The following is an 11,858-nucleotide window of genomic DNA, read 5'->3' as shown; positions in this document are numbered from 1 at the left end:
GGATTCCAATGACGGAGCTAAATCAGGCCTCACCTCAGTTTTTAAATTACAATCAATAGGGCTGGGTCCCAGCATCTGTGTCTTAATGTTCCTCCATGTGATCCTCATGCTGAAAGGCTGGTATTTGAAAATCCCTTTTTTTGGGGAGTGAAGGGTTTTTTTTAGAGAGAGGCCTCACTCTGATGCCCAGCCTGGAATGCAGTGGTGGATCACAGCTCACTGCAGCCTCGAACTCCTGGCCGCAAGAAATCCTCCCACCTTAGCCAACCAAAGTGTTGGGATTACAGGAGTGACCGCTGTGTCCAGCCAGGAAAGCCCTTCTGTTTCACTTGAATGATATTTCTGCAGCATACCTACAGCCATTGTTGTATTAAACGGCATCATTGCAGGAAAAGAAAAGGTGAGAGGTGACTGTTTTGCTTTTTTCTGAACATATCAGACCAAACCTGGGCTGTCTGGCACTTTTTTTTTTTTTTGAGTCGGAGTCTCACTCTGTCGCCCAGGCTGGAGTGTAGTGTCGTGATCTCGGCTCACTGGAACCTCCACCTTCCCGGTTCAAGTGATTCTCCTGCCTCAGCCCCACAAGTAGCTGGGATTACAGAAGTGCACTCCCACGCCCAGCTCATTGTTTCTGTATTTTTACAGAAAAACAGACAGGTTTCACCATGTTGGCCAGGCTGATCTCAACCTCCTCACCTCTGGTTATCTGTCGGCATCGGCTTCCAAAAGTGCTGGGATTACAAGTGTGAGCCACCGCACCTGGTTTGCCCATTTTTTGACAATGTGTCAACATCATCTAAGATGGGCACTGCCTCAGTGTAGTGTGTCTAGACAAGGTGGCCGGAACAGAGAGGAATATGCATACCAGGCTTAAAGACGGGTTAAATCAGAGCTTTTCATTCCACAAAAGAGCAATTTTAATGAGGTCAGAACATGGATGTTCTAATATTTGAAAGCCTGTTAACTAGGAGAGAGAGAGAGTAAAGTGATTTGTTGTAGGAGGACACACCCAGCTCTGACGGTTTAAAGCGTCATGAATGCAAATTTGAACTCCAGAAAAGCAGAGCTTCCTAACAATGGGACTTCCACAGCAATGGGATTTCCTCCCGCATTCAGTTTGTGCCTTTCCCATGAGCGAGAGACTCCTAGGAGAGCCGCAGCCCGTTAGGAAGCCATGTGGGAACTCATCCACAGGTTCTCTTTTTTTTTTTTTTTTTTTTTTTTTTTGAGATGTAGTTTTGCTCTTGTTGCCCAGGCTGGAGTGCAATGGTGCGACCTTGGCTCACTGCAACCTCCGCCTCCCAAGTTTAAGCCATTCTGCTGCCCCCGCCTCCTGAGTGGCTGGGATTACAGGCACCCACCACCATGCCTGACTAATTTTTTGTATTTTTAGAAGAGATGGGGTTTCACCATGTTGGCCAGGCTGCTCTTAAACTCCTGACCTCAAGCGATCCACCTGCTATGGCCTCCCAAAGCGCTGGGATTACAGGTGTGAGCCACTGTGCCTGGCCGGAACCCACAGGTTCTTTGGATGGTCTCTGAATGTCATGAAACTCTTTTATATTTAATTAAAAGAATTTTTTTGACACAAGGTCTTGCTGTGTTGCCCAGGCTGGAGTGCGGTGTCACGATCACAGCTCACCGCAGCCCCTAACTCCTAGGCTCAAGCAATCCTCCTGCCACCTCAGTCTCTCAAGTTGTTGGAACACAGGTGCCAGCCACGACACCTGGCTAATTTTGTTTTGTTTTGTTTTGTTTTAGAGATGGGCTCTTGCTATGTTGCCTATACTGGTCTCGAACTGCTGGCCTCAGGCAGTCTTCCTCCCTTGGCCACCCAAAGAGATGGGATTACAAGCATGAGCCACTGTGCACAGCTGAGATTTTTCGACTTAGTCTTTTTGTACACCCAGTATCTTATAGAATATCCATAATATAGATTCATAAATAAACCATTTCCTTCAATGGTATAAATAAATAAACCACTGCCAAAAATGGTGGAATTTTCTGAGTTAAGAGCAATACATATGATACAAAACTTGATATATAGAGTTTCTTAGCCAAACTGGAGGGGCTGGCTTTAGGTGATCCGTGGACTCCCTGAAATTGGGGACACCATTGGAAATATGTGTGAACTCATGGGCAGTTTCCTATGATTTCCAGTCCTCAAAATATCTCTTGGACTCAAAGATGCCTTAGGGCAGAGGACGCGTGTACCCCCAGTACAGAATCTCGGACAGTGAATGTCAGTAGACATTCGGCAGAAAAGCTCTGCCAAATTGAGTGCTCTGATGTGACTTTTTCATCAAGTCAATGTTCCTGGGATCTCTTGTACATGATAATCTCACTCTTGTAAGGTTTCATCGTTTCTGCTTACCCTACTTTTCTTTCCCATCCTGATCCCTCTCCCACCAGACCGGACTCTGAAACGGGCATGTACAGAGAAGAGGAGACCCCAATACGCTTCAAGCTTTGAGCGGAGAGGACACAGCCTCTGCTGGGACAGGGAACAGAGGGATGCGGAGACCCTGAAGATGCTTTTGGACAGTGGTCTGAGGTTGGGACAGTGGCAGGAGATACCATTCACCCAGGATCTCCAGGACAAGAGATCAGCCTGGCAGTTACATGTGTTTTTGTTCAAACTAGTTGCCAGGTTGGCATGAACGATGACATCAGAGATTCCGACCTTCCTGATTGGAGGGACCGGACTCTGTCGGCACCTGGCAGTTCAGTTGGACAACAGTAACTTCTCAGAGCTGTTCTCCACTCCTGACTTCTCCCAGCCTCGAGAATTGATAACACACTCTTCTGGATCCCAGCAGTGTCCAGAAGAAGACCAAGGACAGAACAGAGACTAGGTTCGGTGAGATGGGACAGATTTTGGGAAAGATCATGATGAGCCATCAACCGCAGCCCCAGGAAGAGCAGAGCCCCCAGCGGAGCACCTCAGGGTACCCCCTCCAGGAGGTGGTGGATGATGAAGTGTCGGGACCATCAGGTGAGGGGACTGGAGGAAGAAGAGGTGGCATACGATTGACTAAGACGAAGGAAGGGGGCCAGGCGTGGTGGCTCACCCCTGTAACCCCAACACTTTGGGAGGCTGAGGCGGGCAGATCACCTGAGGTCAGGAGTTCAAGACCAGCCTGGCCAACATGGTGAAACCCCATCTCTACTAAAAGTACAAAAATTAGCCAGGCGGTAGTGGTGTGTGCCTATAATCCCAGCTACTTGGGAGGCTGAGACAGGAGAATCACTTGAGCCTGGGAGGAAGAGGTTGCAGTGAGCCGAGATCGTGCTACTGCACTCCAGTCTGGGTGACAGAGTGAGATGCTGTCTCAAAAAAAAAAAAGAGGAAGAAAAAAAGAAGGGTCAGAGGTCAGGAAGGAGAACCTGGGGAGGGTGTGTGGGAAGAATGGAGAAATTCAGGCTGGGTGCAGTGGCTCACACTTGTAATCCCAGCACTTTGGGAAGCCAAGGCAGGCGGATCACTTGAGGCCAGGAGTTTGAGACCAGCCTGGCCAACATGGTGAAACCCTGTCTCTACTAAAAGTACAAAATTGAGCTGGGCATTATGGCAGGCACCTGTAATCCCAGCTACCTGAGAGGCTGAGGCAGGAGAATAACTGGAATCCGGGAGATGGATGTTGCAGTGAGCTGAGATTGCACCACTACACTCCAGCCTGGGTGACAAAGCAAGATTCTGTCTCGAAACAAAAAAAAAAAAAAAGAGGGACTCAGAGAGCCAGGGACCAGGGAAGGATATGAGGCAGTGTTCTGAGGACAGAGAGAGGGAAGAATGGGGAGGGGAAGGAGTGGCACATGGGGTTGAGCAGAGGAGAAAGTCAGAAAGGTGGCTTGGAGAAGCCAGCAGTCTGCGAGGCTGGGGAGGATGGAGAGTGGTTTGGGGTTTGGGGTCGGGGTCTAACGTGATCAGTTGCAGAAGCATTACACGGTGGCCTGGTTTCTTTACTCAGCCCCTGGGGTAGATCCCAGCCCCCCACGTAAGTCCCTTGGCTGGAAAAGGAAGAGGGAGTGTTTGGATGAATCTGACGATGAGCCAGAGCAGGAGCTCGCCCCTGAGCCTGAGGAGACCTGGGTGGCGGAGACGCTGTGTGGCCTCAAGATGAAGGCGAAGCGACGGCGAGTGTCGCTCGTGCTCCCTGAGTACTACGAGGCCTTCAACAGGCTGCTTGGTAGGAGGACACCCCAGAGAGCACCTCCAATCCTGTTCTTTCTAAAGAGGAAACTTCCAATAACCACACTTTTCCAATGGGAAAAATATGCCCCAGTGGGTGAGCTCTCCATGCGGGAGGACTCTGAAGTGATCACTCATGAGGGACACTTAGGAGACAACAGAGGATTAGGTAGACTTGATAAAGGTCGGTGCTTGGGATAAGAAAGCTTGGTTTTGGGCCAGGCGCTGTGGCTCCCGCCTGAGATCCCAGCACGTTGGGAGGCTGAGGCAAGAGGATTGCTTGAACTCAGGACTTTGAGGCTGCAGTGAGCTATGACTGCACCACTGCACTCCAGCCTGGGTGACAGAGCAAAAGTCTGCGTCAAAAGAAAAACCAAGGCTGGGCACAGTAGCTCATCCCTGTAGTTCCAGCTACTCGGGAGGCTGAGACAGGAGAATTGCTTAAACCCAGGAGGCAGAGGTTGCAGTGAGCCAAGATCAGGCCAATGCATTCCAGCCTGGCCCACAGAGCAAGACTCTGTCTCAAAATAAATTAATAAATAAATAAAAATAAAAATCAAATAAAGAAAAACAAAATCAAAAATCAAAAAAGTGGTTTCAGCTGTGCCCTCTGAAACTTAATGTTTCTTACCGACTTTTCTAAACCTAAGTGTTTCCATCCATAGTGAGGGATACCAAGGCCATGGTCACACCCTGATGTGTGACTGCCTCATGAGGAAATGATGGGAATTCCTTTATGACTCTGCAGTGGTCCCTCCGTGTCTGCTGGAGGGGGTCCTGGCTGATTCCCAGCTCTACATCCTGTAGATTCTCACACCCAGGGCCTCCTTCGGCCTCTTCTCAGGGGAGTCTCAGAGCAGGAGCCTCTCTCCCTTGCCCAGTGAAAGTCATTCTCCCCTCTCCCATCCACCTCACCCGCGGCCACAATCCTGAGACTTTCCCCCGGGAGGCACACTTCTCCTCACTGCCCTGCTGCTCCCACGGAAACCCTGTCCTGCTTCTCACGCTGATATCTGCTCTCTAATCACAGAGGATCCTGTCATTAAAAGATTCCTGGCCTGGGACAAAGATCTGAGGGTGTCGGACAAGGTAAGGTTGTTCTCTATGTAACTGTGTTCCTGTTCTAACGCACGGCCAGCGGGAGGGCGCAGCTTCCAAACCCACAGTTCTCCCTCCACCACCTCCCACCAGATGCTCCTACAGTTTGTTTTTGTTTTTGTTTTTGTTTTGTGAGACACAGTCTTGCTCTGTTGCCCAGGCTGGAGGGCAGTGTCTCGGTCTTGACTCACTGCAGCTGATGCCTCCTGGGTTCAAGCGATTCTCGTGCCTCAGCCTCCAAGCAGCTGGGATTACAAACGTGAACCACCACGCCTGGCTAATTTTTGTGTTTTTAGTAGAGACGGGGTTTTGCCCTGTTGGCCAGATTGGTGCCGAACACCTGACCTCAGGTGATCCACCCGCCTTGGCCTCCCAAAGTGCTGAGATTACAGACATCAGCACTGTGTCTGACCAGCTCCCATGGTCTTGAGTCTTGGCACCCACACATTTTTTTTTCTGAGACAGAGTCCAGCTCTGCTCCCCAGGATGGAGTACAGTGGCATGATCATAGCTCACTCTAACTCCTGGGCTCAAGCAATCCTCTTTCCTTAGACTCCTGAGGAGCTGGGACTAGGCACATGCCACCATGCTCGATGAATTTTTGAAATCTTCGTAGAAACAGGGTCTCGCTGTGTTGCCCAGGTTGTTCTCCAACTGTTGGGCTCATGTGATACTCCTGTCTCCACCTCTCAAAAAGTACTGGGATCACAGGCTTGAGCTGCCACTCCCGGCTATTCTTTGTCTTTTTATGATTTGTCAGCATCTCTCTCAGGACTCTGCTGGTCTCTTGCAGAGTGAATGAGTGGCCCCTGCCTCTCCTATGGGTCCTTTGGGATCTGAGCCCTGGGCCACAGTCTGGCTGCAGTCCTGAAGCTCCTGGGCCCTCTACTCTCAGCTCCTTGGGACAGTTCTCTGCCTGGCACACAAAAGACCCTCCTGACACCAGCCGACCTAGACACACCCCCTCCCAAGATCCCATCAGAGCCCACCATCCTGGGAGCATCACCGAAAACCCTTCCTCCGGCTTCTCGGATTTGCATCCGACCTTCGAATACCCCTCCACCCCGCAATTTCCACATGAGCACAGTCACCCCAATGCTGAGGTCCCTTCTCTGATGGGCAACCCCTCCCCAGACCCCCATTCCACTATCTCCACAATCTTCCTCTCCCAAGATGTGACCTCTCCCTCTCTGTGTTCCTTTCTCTCCATCAGTATCTCCTGGCTATGGTCATAGCGTATTTCAGCCGGGCCGGCCTCCCCTCCTGGCAATACCAACGCATTCATTTCTTCCTGGCTCTGTGAGTGGTTTGCTGCCTCCTATCCATCAATATCCAATGCCCTGGGACAGCGGGGGAAGTGGGATTGCAGCCTTTCATTTATTCTTTCACCTATTTGTCCTCTTTATTCTGTGTACAAAAAAGACAGGATTATAGTATCTTAGACTGTTGTCTCTAAAAAGAAACTCAGGCTGGGCGTGGTGGCTCAGGCCTGTAATCCCAGCACTTTGGGAGGCCGAGGCAAGCGGATCACCTGAGATCAGGAGTTTGAGACCAGCCTGGCCAACATGGCAAAACCCCGTCTCTACTAAAAATAGAAAAATCAGTCGGGCATGTTGGTGTGCACCTGTTATCCAAGCTACTTGGGAGGCTGAGGCAAGAGAACCCCTTGAACCCAGGAGGTGGAGGTTGCAGTAAGCTAAGGTTGAGCCACTGCACTCCAGCCTGGGCAACAGAGTGAGACTTTTTTTCAAAAAAAAAAAAAAAAAAAAAACAGGCAAACAAAACAAACTCCAATGCCAGTGTACAAATAAAAGAGTAAAACAGGCCAGGTGCGGTGGCTCACGCCTGTAATCTCAACAGTTTGGGAGGCCGAGGTGGGCGGATCACAAGGTCAGGAGAGCGAGACCATCCTGGCTAACATGGTGAAACCCTGTCTCCACTTAAAAAAAAAAAATACAAAAATTAGCCGGGTGTGGTGGCGGGCTCCCGTAGTCCCAGCTACTCGGGAGGCTGAGGGAGGAGAATGGCATGAACCTGGGAGGCGGAGCTTGCAGTGAGCCGAGATCGCACCACTGCACTCCAGCCTGGGCGACGGAATGAGACTCCGTCTCAAAAAAAAAAAAAAAAACAACAAAAAAAAAACAAAAAAAGAACAAAAAACAAAAGGAACCATGAACCGCTCCTAAGGGGAGAAGAAAAGGAGCGGAGGAGCGGACATGACACTTCCCCCAGCAAGCAGACGTTTCCGGTTCTTCTCTCTCTCTCCTTCCCACATCAACCGCAAAAGCCATCAACCTCCTCTGGGTTCCCGTGACAGAGGTCACAGTCCAGGTCCCCCTTGCATCACTCGAATCCACTGTCAAATGCTCCCTGCTGGGGTTTCCTGGAGTCTCTCCCCAAGCCAAGGGGCTTCCTAGTGCAGCCTGAACATCTTTCCAAAGCACGACAACCTCACCGCCCACCTGAACAACTTCCTTAGCTGATGTCTTTCTCTATCGAGGCCAGGGTCCACAGTGCCAATTCCACCCTCTCTACAATCTCTACAACCACACTGGCTCGCCATCTTGGTGTTTCCTGGCTTGGCTTCACTGCTCCTTCCAAATGCCCTCCACTTGACTTTGCATTTGTGTTTTCTGTCTGGGTGTCCCACACACGTGGTTCTGAAGGGAAGCACCCATTCCTTGAAGTCGGTTCACCCTACAGCCTCTGTGATGCCTTCCCTCATCTTCCAACTTCTGCATGCCCGTAGCTCTCCAGTTACATCCTATTATAATGTGACATTGGGATTAGGACATCTCCTCTGATTACTCCCAGTGCCATTAGACTAGATGCCTGTAGAAGGCAGGGTCCTGGCAAAATATCAATGTATTCAATTGCTTTTTTTTTTTTTGAGACAGACTTGCCCTGTCCCCTAAGCTGGAGTGCAGTGGTGAGATCATAGCTCACCGCAGCCTCCATATCCTGGGCTCAAGCGATCCTCCAACCTCAGCCTCTTGATTAGCTCCGACTACAGGGCTGTGCCACCACACCTGGACAGTTTTTATTTATTTATTTATTTATTTATTTATTTATTTATTTATTTATCAAGACAAGAGTGTTGCTGTGTGTCTCAGGCTGGAATGGAGGGGCCCAATCTTGGCTCACTGCAACCTCCGCCTCCTGGGTTCACACAATTCTTATGCTTCAGCCTCTTGAGTAGCTAGGACTAATGGGTGTGCCACCGCACCAGGCTGATTTTTGTATTTTTAGTATAGATGGGGTTTCTCTGTGTTGACCAGGCTGGTCTCAAACTCCTGGTCTCAAGCAATCCATCTGCTTCAGCCTTCCAAAGCGCTGGGATTACAGGCATGAGCCACCGCGTCTGGCGTATTTTTTATATTTTTAATAGAGACGAGGGTCTTGCTATGGTGCCCAGGCCTGTCTCAAACTCCTGGCCTCAAGTGATCCTCCTGCTTCGGCCTCCCAGTGTGCTGGGATTCCAGGCCTAAGCCACCACTCTTGGTCACCAGTTGGGTTTTTGTCTCCATCCTGAAGGAGTGGGAGACGCCCTTGATCAGGTCTCTGTCCAGCAGAGCCCTCCTGAGGAAGGCATGGCTCTCTGCAGGGTGGGTGCCAGTCCTGAGCTAGGGACGGTCCCTTTTCTTCCTCTCTGGGAAGCTGATCTCAGCCGGAGGTCTCTCCTGGTGGTGCCCCTGAGCAGCAACCTGATTTCTGTCCTCAGCTATCTGGCCAATGACATGGAGGAGGACGACGAGGCCCCCAAACAAAACATCATCTGCTTCCTGTACGAGGAGACCCGCTCTCATATATCCTTGCTCCATGAGCTTTGGTTCCAGTTATGCCGTTACATGAACCCGAGGGCCAGGAAGAACTGCTCTCAGATAGCCTTGTTCCGGAAGCATCGGTTCCACTTCTTCTGTTACATGCACTGCAGGGCTTGGGTTTCCCTGGAGGAGTTGGAAGAGGTGGGTGGGGCCTGGGGACGTGGAGGATGTGGGGAGGAATCGGGTGGGCTGGAGGCTGGACGAGGGGAGAGAGGGGTATCCTGGGGAGTCCCCGTCTTCTCAAAGCGCGTTTGTTTTTCCAGATCCAGGCTTATGACCCAGAGCACTGGGTGTGGGCGCGAGATCGCGCCCACCTTTCCTAGAGCTCCAGGGACCGTGGAGGCCTGAGGTCATCGGCCTGAGAGAAGGTACATCTGCATCCTCCGGGGTAAAGGCAGAATATTGGGGTCTATTTCGGAAATCCAAGGAACCCAATTGCTTGATCTGGCTTCAAGCCTGGGCAACGTGGCGAGATATCCCCTCTCCACAAAAATACAAAAATTAGCCAGGCGATGTGGGAGGCATCTCTACTCCCAACTACTCAGGAGGCTGAGGCAGGAGGATCGCTGGAGCCTGGGAGGTCGGGGCTGCAGGGAGCCCTGATCCTGCCACTGCACTCCAGCCCGGGTGACAGAGTGAGACCCTGCCTCAAAAATAATCATAAATACTGAGTTCGGGGAGGTTCATTATGATTGACGCACTTGAGTTACCGATTTGGGTCGAGGGTTCAGTGAAGCTTTGGTTTACATCTTGTGCAGCTAACCATGTTGAGCACAGAGCATGAGACTTCGTCATGAGGAGGGAGGATTATGGATTAGGCTTCTGGACTCGTGGTTCCTGATGTTGTCACATTAGAAACAGATCTAGCACGGTTACAAGTTTAGATCTGAAGTGACACAAAAGGCCCCAGCTGTGATGAAGTCCAAAGCCACATTCTCTGAGGGTGCCCTACTCCCTGGGAAGACCCACCCAAAGTCCTTGCTATGAAGCAGAGCACTGGGGCTGACCTTGGGTGTATTAAGTTTTGGAGTCAGGGTCACCAAAGTGTGAGTTTCACAGTTGAACACGATGGTTCACAAGCAGGGTATAGAATGAAAGGCAGGAGATAAAATTGCACTTCTCAATTGCTCTGAACTCTAGCTAGACTTGACATGGGACGTGAATAACCTTCCTGTCTAGAGAGCTGCCTCCTTGAGGTGTGACATTGTCTCTCTCACTTCCAGAACACCGGACCCAGGGGAGATGTGGATTTTCAGCAGGAACTTTATTCCAGTGCTAATGGCAGACATCAGGAAGGAGGAGAGGAACCATTTGTGCAGATCATCTAGAAGAACCTGGACCATTCTTGACAGAGCTGAATACAGTGATCACGTTGTCCTCCAAGGAGCAGGGGTGGGGTGGGGTACTTCTAGGAGTCCTTGGAGAAAAGTAAGAAACCAGGAGTGTTTCCAGTTCCACCCTTTCCTGCGGCACCACCTCCCTTTTTATATTGCTGAATGCCAACCTCCCTGGGACGGAACCTGGAGGTCCTGTTTCTTACGGACTTGCTTGCCACAGTCCAGGAGCATTTGAAGGCACAGTGCAGGGGCTCAGATTGGCACAGAATTCTTTCTGAAATATGAGTGCCACAGACTGTAACAGATAGCTTCATGCACACTATGCATTTTATTGGTTTGTTTGGAAAATGTTGGCCATTGAATTATTAATAGGTTTATTTCAAATAGTTTGGAAATTGTTGTACTTTTGAAAACATGCTGTTCCTGTAGAGTTTTTTGATGAGAGTTATAGTTGTTATATATACATAAAGATAATTTTCTTTTCATTTTTAAGTGAGAATTCATTTTATCCTAAATCTTTTATTATCTTTAAATTTTTTTCTGTATTATTATATGTGCTCCTGAAGCGAGCACTCTTTTTATCTATGATACTTCCATAATAATCTCTTCTATTTATAGCTATTGGTAGTTCCCCACCAGAAAAAAACATAATTCTGGTGATAGAAATTTTTATTTGCTGTTTAGGTTTGTGACTGAATTGTGAGAATTCAGTTGTGATTTTTAACATGTCTCAGATATATATACTAACATGTCTAATATATACTATCTATTTTATTGGTTTATTTTGAAAAACATGGGTATAGAATTATTTAAACATTATTTTATTTATTGAAATATTTATTAAATATATTTATTTAAATATTATTATTACTTTCAATATTATTTTAAATATTTTGGAAATACTGGTATTTTTGAATAGATGCTGTTTCTATAAAGCTGTGTGATGGGTGTTATAACTGTTGTATACACATACATATAATTTTGTTTTCCTTTTTAAGAGAGGATTCTTTTCATCCTAAATCTTTTACCTTTCAATCTTGGTATCTATTATTACACGTGCTGCTGAAGGGAGCATGGTTTTTATCTATGATACTTAGTTAACATATATATTACATTTATAGCTATGTGGTAGTTCCCCTAAATTCTTGTAAAAATAAATTTTTATTTGATATTTAGTGTATGTTTGAAATGTGAGAATTCAGATGGAATTTTTTATCTTGTTTTGGCATGTTTGTATGTTACTTTAAAGAGGATGTGTGTTCTAAAGGAGGACACGAGCTGTGTGTTTTGAAGAGAACAGTGCAGTGCATCTCTTGGGGAAACATAATAAAGATGAACTTTTCTCACCTTCACAGTGAGTGTGATCATATTGTGGTCTGGATTGATTATTTGCTGTCAAGTGACATT

At 48.5% G+C, this 11,858-nt stretch overlaps 1 protein-coding gene across 1 annotated transcript; it reads left to right on the top strand.

The window, feature by feature from the left end:
* Positions 1-290: 290 nt before the first annotated feature.
* LOC129398242 (speedy protein E12-like) lies at positions 291-10,941 on the top strand. Its single transcript, XM_055115110.1, has 7 exons — positions 291-2,995; positions 3,972-4,190; positions 5,223-5,281; positions 6,504-6,589; positions 9,012-9,255; positions 9,378-9,482; positions 10,338-10,941. The coding sequence occupies exons 1-6, from the start codon at positions 2,866-2,868 to the stop codon at positions 9,435-9,437; spliced, it is 798 nt and encodes a 265-aa protein (XP_054971085.1). The 5' UTR covers positions 291-2,865; the 3' UTR covers positions 9,438-9,482; positions 10,338-10,941.
* The last annotated feature ends 917 nt before the right edge of the window (positions 10,942-11,858 follow it).

Source organism: Pan paniscus, chromosome 6, assembly GCF_029289425.2.
Source record: "Pan paniscus chromosome 6, NHGRI_mPanPan1-v2.0_pri, whole genome shotgun sequence".
Classification (NCBI taxonomy): domain Eukaryota; kingdom Metazoa; phylum Chordata; class Mammalia; order Primates; family Hominidae; genus Pan; species Pan paniscus.
Note: the sequence above shows the minus strand (reverse complement) of the source record. Positions and strands in the feature narration are given on the sequence as shown.